General features: G+C 47.3%; 1 protein-coding gene across 1 annotated transcript in view; it reads left to right on the plus strand.

The window, feature by feature from the left end:
- The window catches only part of catip (ciliogenesis associated TTC17 interacting protein), an 85726-nt gene extending 67546 nt beyond the window's left edge, over window positions 1-18180 (plus strand). The window contains exons 8-10 of the mRNA XM_070875139.1: window positions 7111-7187; window positions 10351-10439; window positions 17942-18180. Of these exons, the coding sequence (XP_070731240.1) occupies window positions 7111-7187; window positions 10351-10439; window positions 17942-18151 (376 nt within the window). The 3' untranslated portion in view covers window positions 18152-18180. The remainder of the gene's footprint in view (window positions 1-7110; window positions 7188-10350; window positions 10440-17941) is intronic.
- The last annotated feature ends 1385 nt before the right edge of the window (window positions 18181-19565 follow it).

Below are 19565 nucleotides of genomic sequence, written 5' to 3' on the forward strand. Positions count from 1 at the left end.
TTGACTCTGGATCAGTTCCTATCGAGTGGAGGGTAGCCAATGTAACCCCACTTTTTAAAAAAGGAGGGAGAGAGAAAACAGGGAATTACAGACCGGTCAGCCTGACATCGGTAGTGGGTAAAATGATGGAATCAATTATTAAGGATGTCATAGCAGTGCATTTGGAAAGAGGTAATATGATAGGTCCAAGTCAGCATGGATTTGTGAAAGGGAAATCATGCTTGACAAATCTTCTGGAATTTTTTGAGGATGTTTCCAGTAGAGTGGACAAGGGAGAACCAGTTGATGTGGTATATTTGGACTTTCAGAAGGCTTTCGACAAGGTCCCACACAAGAGATTAATTTGCAAAGTTAAAACACATGGGATTGGGGGTAGTGTGCTGACATGGATTGAGAACTGGTTGTCAGACAGGAAGCAAAGAGTAGGAGTAAATGGGGACTTTTCAGAATGGCAGACAGTGACTAGTGGGGTACCGCAGGGTTCTGTGCTGGGGCCCCAGCTGTTTACACTGTACATTAATGATTTAGACGAGGGGATTAAATGTAGTATCTCCAAATTTGCGGATGACACTAAGTTGGGTGGCAGTGTGAGCTGCAAGGAGGATTCTATGAGGCTGCAGAGCGACTTGGATAGGTTAGGTGAGTGGGCAAATGCATGGCAGATGAAGTATAATGTGGATAAATGTGAGGTTATCCACTTTGGTGGTAAAAACAGAGAGACAGACTATTATCTGAATGGTGACAGATTAGGAAAAGGGCAGGTGCAAAGAGACCTGGGTGTCATGGTACATCAGTCATTGAAGGTTGGCATGCAGGTACAGCAGGCGGTTAAGAAAGCAAATGGCATGTTGGCCTTCACATCGAGGGGATTTGAGTACAAGGGCAGGGAGGTGTTGCTACAATTGTACAGGGCCTTGGTGAGGCCACACCTGGAGTATTGTGTACAGTTTTGGTCTCCTAACCTGAGGAAGGACATTCTTGCTATTGAGGGAGTGCAGCGAAGGTTCACCAGACTGATTCCCGGGATGGCGGGACTGACCTATCAAGAAAGACTGGATCAACTGGGCTTGTATTCACTGGAGTTCAGAAGAATGAGAGGGGACCTCATAGAAACGTTTAAAATTCTGACGGGGTTAGACAGGTTAGATGCAGGAAGAATGTTCCCAATGTTGGGGAAGTCCAGAACCAGGGGACACAGTCTAAGGATAAGGGGGAAGCCATTTAGGACCGAGATGAGGAGGAAATTCTTCACCCAGAGAGTGGTGAACCTATGGAATTCTCTACCACAGAAAGTTGTTGAGGCCAATTCACTAAATATATTCAAAAAGGAGTTAGATGAAGTCCTTACTACTAGGGGAATCAAGGGGTATGGTGAGAAAGCAGGAATGGGGTACTGAAGTTGCATGTTCAGCCATGAACTCATTGAATGGCGGTGCAGGCTAGAAGGGCCGAATGGCCTACTCCTGCACCTATTTTCTATGTTTCTATGTTTCTATAAGGTAACCCCCTCATCTCCGGAATCAGCCGAGTGAATCGTCTCTGTACCCCCTCCAAAGCTAGTATATCCTTCCTTAAGGTGACCAAAACTGCACGCAGTACTCCAGGTGCGGCCTCACCAATACCCTGTACAGTTGCAGCAGGACCTCCCTGCTTTTGTACTCCATCCCTCTCGCAATGAAGGCCAACATTCCATTCGCCTTCATGATTACCTGCTACACCTGCAAACTAACTTTTTGGGATTCATGCACAAGGACCCCCAGGTCCCTCTGCACCGCAGCATGTTGTAATTTCTCCCCATTCAAATAATATTCCCTTTTACTGTTTTTATTTCCAAGGTGGATGACCTCACATTTTCCAACATTATATTCTATCTGCCAAACCTTAGCCCATTCGCTTAACCTATCTAAATCTCTTTGCAGCCTCTGTGTCCTCTACACAACCCGCTTTCCCACTAATCTTTGTGTCATCTGCAAATTTTGTTACACTACACTCTGTCCCCTCTTCCAGGTCATCTATGTATATTGTAAACAGTTGTGGTCCCAGCACCGATCCCTGTGGCACACCACTAACCACCGATTTCCAACCCGAAAAGGACCCATTTATCCCGACACTCTGCTTTCTGTTAGCCAGCCAATTCTCTATCCATGCTAATACTCCGTGTACCTTTATCTTCTGCAGTAACCTTTTGTGTGGCACCTTATCGAATGCCTTTTAGAAATCTAAATACACCATATCCATCGGTACACCTCTATCCACCATGCTCGTTATATCCTCAAAGAATTCCAGTAAATTAGTTAAACATGATTTCCCCTTCATGAATCCATGTTGCGTCTGCTTGATTGCACTATTCCTATCTAGATGTCCCGCTATTTCTTCCTTAATGATAGCTTCAAGCATTTTCCCCACTACAGATGTTAAACTAACTGGCCTATAGTTACCTGCCTTTTGTCTGCCCCCTTTTTTTAAACAGAGGCGTTACATTAGCTGCTTTCCAATCCGCTGGTACCTCCCTAGAGTCCAGAGAATTTTGGTAGATTATAATGAATGCATCTGCTATAATTTCCGCCATCTCTTTTAATACCCTGGGATGTATTTCATCAGGACCAGGGGACTTGTCTACCTTGAGTCCCATTAGCCTGTCCAGCACTACCTCCCTATTGATAGTGATAGTCTCAAGGTCCTCCCTTCCCACATTCCCGTGACTTTTTTGGCATGGTTTTTGTGTCTTCCACTGTGAAGACCGAAGCAAAATAATTGTTTAAGGTCTCAGCCATTTCCACATTTCCCATTATTAAATCCCCCTTCTCATCTTCTAAGGGACCAACATTTACTTTAGTCACTCTTTTCCGTTTTAAATATCGGTAAAAGCTTTTACTATCTGTTTTTATGTTTTGCGCAAGTTTACTTTCGTAATCTATCTTTCCTTTCTTTATTGCTTTCTTAGTCATTCTTTGCTGTCGTTTAAAATTTTCCCAATCTTCTAGTTTCCCACTAACCTTGGCCACCTTATACGCATTGGTTTTTAATTTGATACTCTCCTTTATTTCCTTGGTTACCCACGGCTGGTTATCCCTTCTCTTACCGCCCTTCTTTTTCACTGGAATATATTTTTGTTGAGCACAATGAAAGAGCTCCTTAAAAGTCCTCCACTGTTCCTCAATTGTGCCACTGTTTAGTCTGTGTTTCCAGTCTACTTTAGCCAACTCTGCCCTCATCCCACTGTAGTCCCCTTTGTTTAAGCATAGTACGCTCGTTTGAGTCACTACTTCCTCACCCTCAATCTGTATTACAAATTCAACCATACTGTGATCACTCATTCCGAGAGGATCTTTTACTCGGAGATCGTTTATTATTCCTGTCTCATTACACAGGACCAGATCTAAGATAGCTTGCTCCCTCGTAGGTTCTGTAACATACTGTTCTAAGAAACAATCCCGTATGCATTCTATGAATTCCTCCTCAAGGCTACCCCGTGCGATTTGATTTGACCAATCGATATGTAGGTTAAAATCCCCCGTGATTACTGCCGTTCCTTTTTCACATGCCTCCATTATTCCCTTAATTATTGCCCTCCCCACCGTGAAGTTATTATTTGGGGGCCTATAAACTACGCCCACCAGTGACTTTTTCCCCTTACTATCTCTAATCTCCACCCACAGTGATTCAACATTTTGTTCATTAGAGCCAATATTGTCTCTCACAACTGCCCTGATATCATCCTTTATTAACAGAGCTACCCCACCTCCTTTCCCTTCTTGTCTATCTTTCCGAATTGTCAGGTGCCCCTGTATGTTTAATTCCCAGTCTTGGCCACCCTGCAACCACATTTCTGTAATGGCCACCAAATCATACCCATTTGTAATGATTTGTGCCGTCAACTCATTTACTTTATTTCGAATGCTGCGTGCGTTTAGGTAGAGTGTTTTAATACTCGTTTTTAAACCATGATTTTTAGTTTTGACCCCTCCTGCAGCCCCTTTAAATTCGTACATATTGTCCCTTCCTATCACCTTGTGGTTTACACTTACCCCAGTGCTACTCTGCTCTGTTGCCTCCTGCCTTTTGCATTCTTTCTTGGGGTCCTGTTCATCTGAGCTCTCACCCTCTAACTAGCTCAGAGCCCTCTCCTGGATTCCGAATACTCTTCGCATTGAGGCACCGAGCTTTCATGCTTGCCTTTTTATTACACTTTGACCCTAGTGGTCCTTTTTGTTTTTTGCCTTGGGTTTCTCTGCCCTCCACTTTTACTCATCTCCTTTCTGTCTTTTGCCTCTGTCTCCCTGCATTGGTTCCCATCCCCCTGCCATATTAGTTTAACTCCTCCCCCAACAGCACTAGCAAACACTCCCCGGAGGACATTGGTTCCGGTCCTGCCCAGGTGCAGACCGTCCGCTTTGTACTGGTCCCACCTCCCCCAGAACCGGTTCCAGTGCCCCAGGAATTTGAATCCCTCCCTGCTGCACCACTGCTCAAGCCACATATTCATCTGAGTTATCCTGCGATTCCTACTCTGACTAGCTCGTGGCACTGGTAGCAATGGTGTCTATGGTGAGCACAGACGGGGAATCTCGGCACAATGCTGAGCGTTTAATGTTGAATTAATTTCTCCTTCATGTTTGTGTACTTCCCTGCTAGCCTGGCTAATATTTATCCTTCAATTAACACAACAAAAACAGTGGGTAGCACTCTCGCCTCTGAGTCAAAAGGTCGGGGTTCAAGTCCCACTCCAGGGACTGGAGCACAAATCTAGGCCGACACTCCCAGTGCAGTGCTGAGGGAGTGCCGCACTGTCGGAGGGGCAGTACTGAGGGAGTGCCGCACTGTCGGAGGAGCAGTACTGAGGGAGCGCCGCACTGTCGGAGGGGCAGTACTGAGGGAGTGCCGCACTGTCGGAGGGGCACTACTGAGGGAATGCCGCACTGTCGGAGGGGCACTACTGAGGGAGCGCCGCACTGTCGGAGGAGCAGTACTGAGGGAGCACCGCACTGTCGGAGGAGCAGTACTGAGGGAGCGCCGCACTGTCGGAGGGGCAGTACTGAGGGAGCGCCGCACTGTCGGAGGGGCAGTACTGAGGGAGCGCCGCACTGTCGGTGGGGCCGTCTTTCGGATGGGACATTAAATCGAGGCCCCGTCTGCTTTCAGGTGGATGTAAAAGATCCCATGGATTTATTTTGAAGACGAGCAGGGGAGTTATTCCTGGGGCCAATATTTATCCCTCAAGCAACATCACTAAGCAGTTTATCTGGTCATTATCACATTGCTGTGTGTGGGAGCTTGCTGTGCGCAAATTGGCTGCTGCGTTTCCCACATTACAACAGTGACTACACTCCAAAAGTACTTCATTGGCTGTAAAACACTTTGGGACGTACAGTGGTTGTGAAAGGCGCTATATAAATGCAAGTCCTTCTTTCTTTCTTTCAAGGTGCTTCACAGCAGCGTAATCAGATACAAAAATTGACACAAAGCCAAAGGAGGAGATAGTAGGACAGGGGACCAAAAGGTTGGCCAAAGAACTAGTTTTTAAGGAATGTCTTTAAGGAGGAGAGCGAGGCGGAAAGTTTTGGGAGACAATTGCGGAAAAGATCCCTTGGCCGAGACAGCTGAAGACACGGACACCAATATCCTATTCACATCTCCCGGTGACTACTGAAAGCAATCCGGGAGATGTGAATAGGATATTTTAACAAAAAAAATTAACAATGCCTTGGTGAGGCCTCACCTAGAATATTGTGTTCAGTTTTGATCTCCTACTCTGAGGAAGGATGTTCTTGCTATTGAGGGAGTGCAGCGAAGGTTCACCAGACTGATTCCCGGGATGGCTGGAGTGACATATGAGGAGAGACTGGATCAACTGGGCCTTTATACACTGGAGTTTAGAAGGATGAGAGGGGATCTCATAGAAACATATAAGATTCTGACGGGACTGGACAGGTTAGATGCAGGAAGAATGTTCCCGATGTTGGGGAAGTCCAGAACCAGGGGACATAGTCTAAGGATAAGGGGTCGGTCATTTAGGACTGAGATGAGGAGAAACTTCTTCACCCAGAGAGTTGTCAACCTGTGGAATTCTCTACCGCAGAGAGTTGTTGATGCCAGTTCATTGGATATATTCAAGAGGGAGTTAGATATGGCCCTTACGGCTAAAGGGATCGAGGGGTATGGAGAGAAAGCAGGAAACTGGGTCAACCGAGTAGACTGGGTCTTTACTCGTTGGAGTTCAGAAGGATGAGGGGTGATCTTATAGAAACATTTAAAATAATGAAAGAGATAGACAAGATAGAGGCAGAGAGGTTGTTTCCACTGGTCGGGGAGACTAGAACTAGGGAGCACAGCCTCAAAATATGGGGGAGCCAATTTAAAACCGAGTTGAGAAGGAATTTCTTCTCCCAGAGGGTTGTGAATCTGTGGAATTCTCTGCCCAAGGAAGCAGTTGAGGCTAGCTCATTGAATATATTCAAGTCACAGATAGATAGATTTTTAATCAATAAGGGAATTAAGGGTTACGGGGAGCGGGCGGGTAAGTGGAGCTGAGTCCACGGCCAGATCAGCCATGATCTTGTTGAATGGTGGAGCAGGCTCGAGGGGCTAGATGGCCTGCTCTTGTTCCTAATTCTTATGTTCTTATGTTCTTATGAAAGGGGTACTGAGGTGAATGACCAGCCATGATCACATTGAATGGCGGAGCAGGCTCGAAGGGCCGAATGGCCTACTATGTTTCTATGAGCGTGCGACAAACCAGTCCCACCCACCCCTTCCCTCACCGACTATCTGTCCCACCTGTGACAGGGGCTGTGGCTCTCATGTTGGACTGTTCAGAACTCATTTTAAGAGTGGAAGCAAGTCTTCCTCGATTCCGAAGGACTACCGATGATGAAAGCCTACCTCTTTGACCAGACATTTGGTCACCTGCCCCAGTATCTCGGGGAGAAACAGTTAACGCTTGTTTCTCTCCACAGATGCTGCCTGACCCGACCTCTGTCAAATTCTGTGAAGCTCCTTTGGGATGTTTTTAACCACGTTGGCCATAGGTGCTATATAAATGCGGGTGGTTATTGTTGTTACTGCTGTCACTGTTCACTGATGTCCCTTTGCAATCCATTCCTTTCGCAGACATTTAGCAGGCAGGGTGCAGGTGGGATCACCCATTACAATAATGCTGACACACCTACCCCAAGTCAGAGAAACAGGTACAGTGATTTTTTTTTTAATACATGCTGCGTTGGTTGAGGGAATGGAGAAATGTCTTCACACAAAGGTTTAGCTCTGATCTGGAATGCACGACCCGAACGTGTGGTGAAAGCAGATTGCCAGAGGAACTTTCAAAAGGCAATGGGACAGGGTTTGGCGAGGGCTAATGTTTCAGGTTATGGGGAAAGAGCCTGTGGGACTAAATGGGACAGCTCTTTCACCGAGCCGGCACCAGCACGATGGGTCGACTGACCTCCATCTGTACAAAAGCAAAACACTGCGGATACTGGAATCTGGAATAAAATGCTGGAAATCTCAGCGGGTCAGGCAGCGTCTGCAGAGAGAGGAAGCAGAGTTAACGTTTCGGGTCGATGAGAGCTCCGTCTATAGGCCCAATTGACCCATGTCGGGGTTTAAACTTCACACGACCCTCCTCCCACCCTATCAACATATCCTCCTATTCCTCTATAGTGAGGAGTCCACAGTCACTGGTTGCCTTCTCATGCCCGTGAGGGTATGGAGTAATTGTTGGCAGCCTATTCAACCATGGGGGCATCACAGTTGAAGAAATGTCCCTTTGCAGACTTGGTCTTTGCAGACTGAGGGAGCACTGCACTGTCGGAGGTGCCGTCTTTCGGATGAGACGTTAAACCGAGGCCCTGTCTGCTCTCTTAGCTGGATGTAAAAGATCCCACAGCCACTATTTTGAAGAGCAGGGGAGTTACCCCCGGTGTCCTGGGGCCAATATTTATCCCTCAATCAACATCAATAAAACAGATTATCTGACCATTATCACATTGCTGTTTATGGGAGCTTGCTGTGCACAAAATGGCTGCCGCGTTTCTCACATTATAACAGTGACGACACTCCCAAAAGTACTTCCTTGGCTGTAAAGCGCTTTGAGACATCCTGTGGTCGTGAAAGGCGCTATATAAATGTAGGTCAGTGTTTCTCACCTTTCTACATCACCTTTCACAACCTCCGGATGTCCCAATGCGCTTTACAGCCAATTAAGTACTTTTTGAAGGAAGTGTAATGTAGGAAACACAGCAGCCAAATATGCACACAGCAAGCTCCCACAAACAGCAATGTGATAAGAATCAGATTATCTTTTTTTTTGTGATTTGATTGGGGGATAAATATTGTCCAGGGCACCGGGGAGAACTCCCCTATTCTTCTTCGAAATAGGGCCATAGGATCTGTTACGTCCACCCGAGAGGGCAGGTTTGGGAGGTGCTGTCGAAGAAGCCTTGGCGAGTTCCTGCAGTGCACCTTGTAGATGGTACACGCTGCAGACACACAGGTGCAGGGAGTGAATGTGTAAGGTGGTGGATGAGGTGCCCATGAAGCGGACTTACCTATCTCAGATGTGAAGGTGGCCCAGTCCAAACATAACGCAGCTATTCCCCCACTACCAGGGAGCAGCACCAACCCTTGTACATGGCCTCCTTTGACCTCACAAAGGCCTTTGACACTGTTAACCGCGAGGGACTATGGAGCGTCCTCCTCCGTTTCGGCTGCCCCCAAAAGTTTACCATCCTCCGCCTGCTCCATGACAACATGCCGGCCGTGATCCTGACCGACGGATCCACCACAGACCCAATCCACGTCTGGACCGGGGTCAAACAGGGCTGGGTCATCGCGTTAACCCTCTTCTCAATCTTCCTCGTTGCAATGCTCCATCTCACGCTCAACCAAGGACCACACATGTTTGGGTTATCAGGACATATTGAATGAGAAGCAGCCAGGCATTCGATCAAGCAAGCTCGCTTTAACTGGTGAGAAGCTAGGATTTGTGGGGGAGCAGTGAGGTTCAGGGTTCCCGGTACAGAAGCTAGTGAACAAATATAAAAATAGTGCAAGAGGCTAATGGAATGTTAGCCTTCGTCTCAAGCGGGCTGGAATACAAAATGATGGAAGTTATACTACAGTTATTTAAAGCTCTGGTCAGATCTGGGCACCACATCTCAGTAAGGCTATATTGGCCTTGGAGGTGGTACAGTGCAGATTCACCAGATATGATACCGGGGGTTAAAAGGGGTAAATTGTAAGGGAAGATTGCATAGACTAGGCTTGTATTCCCTTGAGTATAGAAGACCAAGGGTGATCTAATCGAGGTGATTAAAGAATTTGATAAGGTGGGTGTTGTGTATGCAGACTATGGATGTACTCTTTGTAGTCACTGTGTGGTTGCATAAGATGAAGATGTTTACCTGATGTACTATCAATAAGGTTTAAACTGTGTATATACATGCTGGCACCACTAGAGGGTGCAACTGGTGGAGACCGGGGGTTTCCTGCCCTGGTGGCAGGGCCCAGTATAAAAGGCTGCCCACCATGCTTGTACAGCACTCTGGAGTTATGAATAAAGGACCAAGGTCACTACAGTTTGAGTACAACACATTGCCTCGTGGAGTCATTCATAGGTACATTACAGACATAATAGTGGGTAGAGAGAAACTATTGGTGTGGGAGGGGGGAATCCAGACAAAGGGGGCGTAACCTTACCATTAGAGCCCGGCCGTTCAGGGGTGATGTCAGGAAACACCTCTTCTCACACGGGGCGGTGGGAATGTAGAACTCTGTCTGTCCTCCAAATAGTTGCTGAGGCCGGGGGCGGTGGTGGAAGTCAATTGAAAATTTTCAAAACTGAGTTTTCTAGATTATTGTTGTGTAAGGGGTAGTGAGGGTTACAGAACCCTAGCCCACTGTCGTCTGCAGACAACAATCCCCAGCCCTACCCTTACCCCACCTCCATCTATACCTCCTGGGGCCAACACTTATCCCTCAATCAACATAACAAAAAAAAACAGATTATCTGGTCATTATCACATTGCTGTGTGTGGGAGCTTGCTGTGCACAAATTGCCTGCCGCGTTTCCCACATTACAACAGTGACTACACTCCCAAAAGTACTTCATTGGCTGTAAAGCCCTTGGAGACGTTCCGTGGTCGTGAAAGGTGCCACGTTAATGTAAGTCTTTCCTTTGACCCTTTTAATCTCCAGTTGTTCTCCGGATACTTACCCAGCTCCTTTTGATTGGCACCCCATCCACAACTTTTCCTGGGGACCGTCCTTCATTGCATCTTCAGCGGCATTTACACGAGAGGTTAATACTATTATCGACCTAAGAAATGTTCTTGTGTTTCTGACCTTGTGCAGACAAAGAGGAGCCGAAGCCAGTCTTTGAGAAGAAGCCCCTGGACTGGAAGCAGGACATGCAGCTGTACTTCAAATTTATCGACAGAACGGTACCCGCGCATAACTATTGGGGCCGGGACAGGACTCCGACTGGACATAAGATGCTGAAAATGTCTTCACATTCTTCCCCAATCCATCCATTAAATTGAAACCAAAAAGAGCCACAGATGTGCAATGTTGCAATACATTGAGTTGCACCATGTTGGGTCAATGCCCAGTACATTGAGTTGCACCATGTTGGGTCAATGCCCAGTACATGAGTTGCACCATGTTGGGTCAATGCCCAGTACATGAGTTGCACCATGTTGGGTCAATGTCCAGTACATGAGTTGCACCATGTTGGGGCACTGCCCAGTACATGAGTTGCACCATGTTGGGTCAATGTCCAGTACATGAGTTGCACCATGTTGGGGTAATGTCCAGTACATGAGTTGCACCATGTTGGGGTAATGTCCAGTACATGAGTTGCACCATGTTGGGGTAATGTCCAGTACATGAGTTGCACCATGTTGGGTCAATGTCCAGTACATGAGTTGCACCATGTTGGGGTAATGTCCAGTACATGAATTGCACCATGTTGGGGTAATGTCCAGTACATGAGTTGCACCATGTTGGGGTAATGTCCAGTACATTGAGTTGCACCATGTTGGGTCACTGCCCAGTACATTGAGTTGCACCATGTTGGGTCACTGCCCAGTACATGAGTTGCACCATGTTGGGGCAATGCCCAGTACATGAGTTGCACCATGTTGGGTCAATGTCCAGTACATGAGTTGCACCATGTTGGGTCAATGTCCAGTACATGAGTTGCACCATGTTGGGTCACTGTCCAGTACATTGAGTTGCACCATGTTGGGTCACTGCCCAGTACATGAGTTGCACCATGTTGGGGCAATGCCCAGTACATGAGTTGCACCATGTTGGGGCAATGTCCAGTACATGAGTTGCACCATGTTGGGGCAATGCCCAGTACATGAGTTGCACCATGTTGGGGCAATGCCCAGTACATGAGTTGCACCATGTTGGGGCAATGTCCAGTACATGAGTTGCACCATGTTGGGGCAATGTCCAGTACATGAGTTGCACCATGTTGGGGCAATGCCCAGTACATGAGTTGCACCATGTTGGGGCAATGTCCAGTACATGAGTTGCACCATGTTGGGGCAATGTCCAGTACATGAGTTGCACCATGTTGGGGCAATGCCCAGTACATGAGTTGCACCATGTTGGGGCAATGCCCAGTACATGAGTTGCACCATGTTGGGTCACTGTCCAGTACATTGAGTTGCACCATGTTGGGTCACTGCCCAGTACATGAGTTGCACCATGTTGGGGCAATGTCCAGTACATGAGTTGCACCATGTTGGGGCAATGTCCAGTACATGAGTTGCACCATGTTGGGGCAATGCCCAGTACATGAGTTGCACCATGTTGGGGCAATGTCCAGTACATGAGTTGCACCATGTTGGGGCAATGTCCAGTACATGAGTTGCACCATGTTGGGGCAATGCCCAGTACATGAGTTGCACCATGTTGGGGCAATGCCCAGTACATGAGTTGCACCATGTTGGGTCACTGTCCAGTACATTGAGTTGCACCATGTTGGGTCACTGCCCAGTACATGAGTTGCACCATGTTGGCTCAGTGCCCGGTGCATTGAGTTGCTGCATGTTGGATCCCTGGTGCTGTGCATTGACTTGTTGCATACTGGGTCCCTGTCTGAGTGCGTTGAGTTGCACACGCCGGGTCACGGAGATTCCAAGCACACTGCTCACTTGGGGTCTAGTTGCTTCGCCTCCAAAAGGATGGTACCCTACCGATGGCCAATTAGAAAGACCCGAGAGCTTGGGAGTTGCTATGGGGAGACCTAAAAAGGACAAGCAGAAAGTCCTCTTGTTACTGGGTTAACACATCTTTCACCTCTGGGACCTGGTTTGTAATTCAGCAGCAACTTGTATATATGCTGTGTCTTTAACCTAGCAAAACATTTCAAGTCGCTTCACAGAAGTGATACCGAATTAGACTCCAAGTCACACACGGAGATATTAAAGCCAGGCAAGGTAATTTTTTAAGGAGCATGTTAAAATAAGGATAGAGAGCAGAAACATAGAAAATAGGTGCAGGAGTAGGCCATTCGGCCCTTCGAGCCTGCACCACCATTCAATAAGATCATGGCTGATCATTCACCTCAGTACTCCTTTTCTGCTTTCTCTCCATACCCCATTATCCCTTTAGCCGTAACGGTCATATCTAACTCCCTCTTGAATATATCTAACGAACTGGTATCAACAACTCTCTGCGGTAGAGAATTCCACACGTTAACTACTCACTGAGTGAAGAAGTTTCTCCTTATCTCGGTCCTAAATGGCTTACCCCTTATCCTTAGACTGTGTCCTCTGGTTCTGGACTTCCCCATCATCGGGAACATTCTTCCTGCATCTAACCTGTCCAGTCCCGTCAGAATTTTATATGTTTCTATGAGATCCCCTCTCATTCTTCTAAACTCCAGTGAATACAGGCCCAGTCGATCCAGTCTCTCCTCATATGTCAGTCCTGCCATCCTGGGAATCAGTCTGGTGAACCTTCGCTGCACTCCTTCAATAGTAAGAATGTCCTTCCTCAGATTAGGAGACCAAAACTGAACACAATATTCCAGGTGAGGTCTCACCAAGGCTTTGTACAACTGCAGTAAGACCTCCCTGCTCCTATACTCAAATCCACTAGCTATGAAGACCAACATGCCATTTGCCTTCTTCACTGCCTGCTGTACCTGCATGCCAACTTTCAATGACTGATGTACCATGACACCCAGGTCTCGTTGCACCTCCCCTTTTCCTAATCTGCCGCTATTCAGATAATATTTGTGTTTTTGCCACCAAAGTGGATAACCTCACATTTATCCACATTATACTGCATCTGCCATGCATTTGCCCACTCACCTAACCTGTCCAAGTCACCCTGCAGCCTCTTAGCATCCTCCTCACAGCTCACACTGTCACCCAACTTAGTGTCATCTGCAAACTTGGAGATATTACATTCAATTCCTTCATCCAAATCATTGATGAATATTGTAAATAGCTGGGGTCCCAGCACTGAACCCTGCGGCACCCCACTAGTCACTGCCTGCCATTCTGAAAAGGACCCGTTTATCCCGACTCTCTGCTTCCTGTCTGCCAACCAGTTCTCTATCCACGTCAGTACATTACCCCCAATACCATGTGCTTTAATTTTGCACACTAATCTCTTGTGTGGTAACTTGTCAAAAGCCTTTTGAAAGTCCAAAAACACCACATCCACTGGTTCTCCCTTGTCCACTCTACTTGTTACATCCTCAAAAAATTCTAGAAGATTTGTCAAGCATGATTTCCCTTTCATAAATCCATGCTGACTTGGACCGATCCCATCACTGCTTTCCAAATGCGTTGCTATTTCATCCTTAGTAATTGATTCCAACATTTTCCCCACTACTAACTGGTCTATAATTCCCTGTTTTCTCTCTCCCTCCTTTTTTAAAAAGTGGTGTTACATTAGCTATCCTCCAGTCCATAGGAACTGATCTAGAGTTGATAGACTGTTGGAAAATGATCACCAATGCATCCACTATTTATAGGGCCACTAGACCGCCCTAAGTGGAGGAAGTGCATCTGTGAGGGCGTTGAGCACCGAGTCTCGTCGCCGAGAGCATGCAGAAATCAAATTCAGGCAGCGGAAGGAGCGTGCGGCAAACCTGTCCCACCCTCCCCTTCCCTCAACCACTATCTGTTCCACCTGTGGCTCTCATATTGGACTGTTCAGCCACCTAAGGACTCATTCTAAGAATGGAAGCAAGTCTTCCTTAATTTCGAGGGACTGCCTGTGATGATGATGACTTGGTGCAAGTTCACTTGAGGACACCGCACTTCAGGAAAGCTATAACCTTGTGGTGAAACTGCTTTGCAAATCCTCCAAGGCCAATATTTCTATCTATGTATTTTGGCCTCGGAGAGGGAGCAGTGCAGATTCACCAGAATTATTCCAGAATGATTGGTGAGGCCGCACCTGGAGTACTGCATGCAGTTTTGGTCACCTTTCTTAAGGAAGGATATACTAGCTTTGGAGGGGGTACAGAGACGATTCACTAGGCTGATTCCGGAGATGAGGGGGTTACCTTATGATGATAGATTGAGTAGACTGGGTCTTTACTCGTTGGAGTTCAGAAGGATGAGGGGTGATCTTACAGAAACATTTAAAATAATGAAAGCGATGACAAGATAGAGGCAGAGAGGTTGTTTCCACTGGTCGGGGAGACTAGAACTAGGGGGCACAGCCTCAAAATACAGGGGAGCCAATTTAAAACTGAGTTGAGAAGGAATTTCTTCTCCCAGAGGGTTGTGAATCTGTGGAATTCTCTGCCCAAGGAAGCAGTTGAGGCTAGCTCATTGAATGTATTCAAGTCACAGATAGATAGATTTTTAACCAATAAGGGAATTAAGGGTTATGGGGAGCGGGCGGGTAAGTGGAGCTGAGTCCACGGCCAGATCAGCCATGATCTTGTTGAATGGCGGAGCAGGCTCGAGGGGCTAGATGGCCTACTCCTGTTCCTAGTTCTTATGTTCTTATGTCGGACTGAAAGGGTTAAATTATGAGGACAGGTTGCAAAGACTAGGCTTGCATTGCATCAAGGATTGAACATTATGGGGTGATCTAATCGAGGTGTTTAAGATGATTAAAGGAGTTGATAGGGTAGATTGAGAGAGACTATTTCCATTGAATTCCTCCCTGAACTCGGGGACATAACATTAAAATTGGAGCCAGGCCATTCAGGGGTGATGTCAGGAAGCACTTCTTCACACAAAGGGCAGAGGAAATCTGGAACTCTCTCCCTCAAAAACCTATTGAGGCTGGGGGTCAATTGAAAATTTTCAAAACAGATTGCCCGATTTGTATTGGGTAAGGGTATTAAGGGTTACGGATCCAAGGCGGGTAGACAGAGTTAGGATACAGATCAGCCGTGATCTAATTGAATGTTGGAACAGGCTCGAAGGACAGAATGGCCTCCGCCTGTTCCTGTATTCCTTCCCATATCTGACCAAGGAGTGTTCAATGCCAACACGGAGCCCTCGAAATGTATAACATTCAGTTCCCCGGCGTTAACATCCTTCACTGTCGCAACAGTAATAGTTGCATGGCGCTGTTGTGGCCCTGAAAAGCGAGGCTGAATACAGACCGGAGTTATGGGGATGATGGTACAACGTGTCCTGTTGGCCCAAAGGGTCATGCAGGAAATGGGTTTGAGGATGTCCCAGCCCATGCTCTCAGAGGACAAGGCAGCCTCTAGTTTGACCCAAGACCCCGTCCTCATAGAATCATAGAATGTCATGGCACAGAAGGCGGTTCACGAGGTTGATTCCGGAGATGAAGGAGTTGATTTATGAGGAAAGGTTGAGTAGGTTGGGCCTCTACTCCTTGGAATTCAGAAGAATGAGAGGTGATCTTATTGAAACGTATAAGATAATGAGGGGGCTTGACAAGGTGGATGCAGAGAGGATGTTTCCACATAGGAGAAACTAGAACTAGGGGGCATAGTCTCAGAATAAGGGGCCGTCCATTTAAAACTGAGATGGGGAGAAATTTCTTCTCTGAGGCAGAGAATTCTACAGATTTACAACCCCCAGAGAGCTGTGGAGGCTGGGTCATTGAATATATTTAAGGCGGAGACAGACAGATTTATGAATGATAAGGGAATAAGGCGTTATGGAGAGTGGGCAGGGAAGTGGAGCTGAGTCCATGATCAGCTGAGTCCATGATCAGATCAGCCATGATCTTATTGAATGGCGGAGCAGGCTCAAGGGGCCACATGGTCTACTCCTGCTCCTATTTCTTATGTTCTTATGGAAGGAGGCCATTCAGCCCATCGTGTCCGCGTCGGCCAACCAAGAGCTACCCAGCCTAATCCCACTTTCCAGCTCTCGGTCCGTAGCCCTGTAGGTTACGGCACTTCAGGTGCACATCCAAGTACTGTTTAAATGTGGTGAGGGTTTCTGCCTCTACCAACCCTTTCAGGCCGTGAGTTCCAGACCCCCACCACCCTCTGGGTGAAGAAAGTTCCCCTCAACTCCCCTCTAAACCTCCCCCCAATTACATTAAATCTATGCCTCCTGGTTGTTGACTCCTCTGCTAAGGGAAATAGGTCCTTCCTATCCACTCTTTCTAGGCCTCAATTTTATACATCTCAATTAAATCTCCCTTGGTACTGTGCCACAGTGTCAGCCTGAATTATGTGCTCAAGTCTCCGGAGTGGGACTTGAACCCACAACCTTCTGACTCAGAGGCGAGGGTGAGGGAGGATTTGGGGGGGTTGATGTTACCCCTACCATAACCCAGTTTAGTGTCCTGCCATCAGTCATCGTAACTCAACACAATTCCTACAGTTTAATATTCTGTGTAAATAAGTATTACGTAGAATCTATGGCACAGAGACAGATAATTCAGCCCAACAGGTCCAAGAGGCGAGAGTGAACATAAGAATTAGGAGCAGGAGTTGGCCATTCGGCCCCTCAAACCTGCTCCACCATTCAATGAGATCATGGCTGATCTTTGACCTTAATTGCACCTTCCTGCTCTGTCCCCATCTCCCTTGATTCCCTTAATATCCAAAAATCTATCGATCTCTGTCTGGAATATACTCAAAGACTGAGCCTCCACAGCCCTCTGGGGTAGAGACTTCCAAAGATTCACCTCCCTCTGAGTGAAGAAGTTTCCCCTCATCTCAGTCCTAAATGGCCGACCCCTTATCCCGAGACTGTGAGCCCTGGTTCTAGACTCCCCAGCCCGGGGGAAACATCCTCCCTGCATCTGTCCTACTCTCTGCTCAGAACTCCTACACAGCAAGCGAGCCAAAGTTGGGCAGAGGAAATGTTACAAGGATACCCTCAAAGCCTCCCTGATAAAATGCAACATCCCCACCGACACCTGGGAGTCCCTGGCCAAAGATCGCCCTAAGTGGAGGAAGTGCATCCGGGAGGGCGCTGAGCACCTCGAGTCTCGTCGCCGAGAGCGTGCAGAAACCAAGCGCAGGCAGCGGAAGGAGCGTGCGGCAAACCAGTCCCACCCTCCCCTTCCCTCAACCACTGTCTGTCCCACCTGTGACAGGGACGGTGGCTCTCGTATTGGACTGTTCAGCCACCTAAGGACTCACTTTTAGAGTGGAAACAAGTCTTCCTCGATTCCGAGGGACTGCCTGTGATGATGAGTGGTATGAGTTATGTTTTGGGAATGTTTTTATTTCAGGTTTTTTTTCTCCCCAGGCCTCCGAGCACTCCCAGGCTGGCTGTTTAGCTCAGGATTTTCTCATGCTCAGCCGGCCTAGCGCCCTAAGAGAGGTGTAAGCCCTGGAAGAATTTTGTATGTTTCAATGAGATCACCACTGAAGCACGGTATACGGTTGATAGAAGACAACAGAATGGGCCAGACTGACTCACTGACCTTGTCTGGTTCCTGCCTTTGTCACATCACCATGCAGGCACGCGCATTGTCAAAAACCCGCAATGTCACATCGGCCCTTGTCTTTCAGGAGGAGCTCAAGGCCGACTACAACACCTACCTGCGACACCACCCCGATCTGAGGTATTTGCTGGCCGACTTCCTGCAGTTCCTCCTCCTCCGCAAACCGCAGGACGTCCTCGCCTTTGCTGCAGAGTATTTCGGCTCGTTCTCCACCCTCAACACGGAGCAAACCCCCTTCCTGACCTCCAACAAGTCAAGTGCTTTCAAAGAACCTTAAGATTTCATTAAAAGATACGATATGTTGAAGTGTGAATCCACCGTAAATATTTGTAAGAACTTGTGTTCATATAGCACCTTTAACGTAGTAAAATGTCCCAAGGTACTTTGCAGGAGCATAATCAAAGTTTGATACCAAGCACCATAAGCAGGGCAGACTAGAACTAGGGGGCATAATCTTAGTTTTAAATAGACGGCCCCTTATTCTGAGATGACCTGGGGGTACTTGTGCATGAAACACAAAAGGTTAGTATGCAGGTACAGCAAGTGATCAAGAAGGCCAATGGAATCTTGACCTTTATTGCAAAGGGGATGGATATAAAAGCAGAGAAGTCTTGCTACAGTTATACAGGGTATTGGTGAGGCCACACCTGGAGTACTGCGTGCAGTTTTGGTTTCCATATTTACAAAAGGATATACTTGCTCTGTAGGCAGTTCAGAGAAGGTTCACTCTGTTGATTCCGAAGATGAGGGGGTTGACTTATGAGGAAAGGTTGAGTAGATTGGGCCTCTACTCATTGGAATTCAGAAGAATGAGGTGATCTTATCAAAAATTCTAAGATTTATGAGGGGGCTTGACAAGGTGGATGCAGAGAGGATGTTTCCACTGATGGGGGAGACTAGAACTAGAGAGCATGATCTTAGAATAAGGGGCCGCCCATTTAAAACTGAGATGAGGAGAAATTTCTTTTGAGGGTTGTAAATCTGTGGAATTCGCTGCCTCAGAGAGCTGTGGAAGCTGGGACATTGAATAAATTTAAGACAGAGATAGACAGTTTCTTAACTGATAAGGGGTTATGGGGAGCGGGCGGGGAAGTGGAGCTGAGTCCATGATCGGATCAGCCATGATCATATTAAATGACGGAGCAGGTTCGAGGGGCCGTATGGCCGACTCCTGCTCCTATTTCTTATATATCAGGACAGGTGACCAAGAGCTTGGTTAACGGTTTTAAGGAGTGTGTTAGAGGAGGATAGAGAGCCGAAGAGATGTTGGCAGGGAGTCCCAGAGCTTGGGGTTTGGTCATGACCACCAATGGTGTGGTGATTAAAATTGGGGATGAGCAAGACAGAATTTATGGAGTTCAGAGATCTTGGAGGGTTGTAGGGCTGGAATCATAGAAATTTACAGCACGGGAGGAGGCCATTCGGCCCATCGTGTCCGTGCCGGCCGACCAAGAGCTACCCAGCCGAATCCCACTTTCCAGCTCTGGGTCCGTAGCCCTGTAGGTTACGGCACTTCAGGTGCACATCCAAGTACTTTTTAAATGTAGTGAGGGTTTCTACCTCTACCATCCTTTCAGGCTAAGAGTTCCAGACCCCCACCACCCTCTGGGTGAAGAAATTTCCCCTCAAATCCCCTCTAAACCTCCCCACAATTACTTTAAATCTATGCCCCCTGGTTATTGACCCCTCTA

Source organism: Pristiophorus japonicus, chromosome 3, assembly GCF_044704955.1.
Source record: "Pristiophorus japonicus isolate sPriJap1 chromosome 3, sPriJap1.hap1, whole genome shotgun sequence".
Classification (NCBI taxonomy): domain Eukaryota; kingdom Metazoa; phylum Chordata; class Chondrichthyes; family Pristiophoridae; genus Pristiophorus; species Pristiophorus japonicus.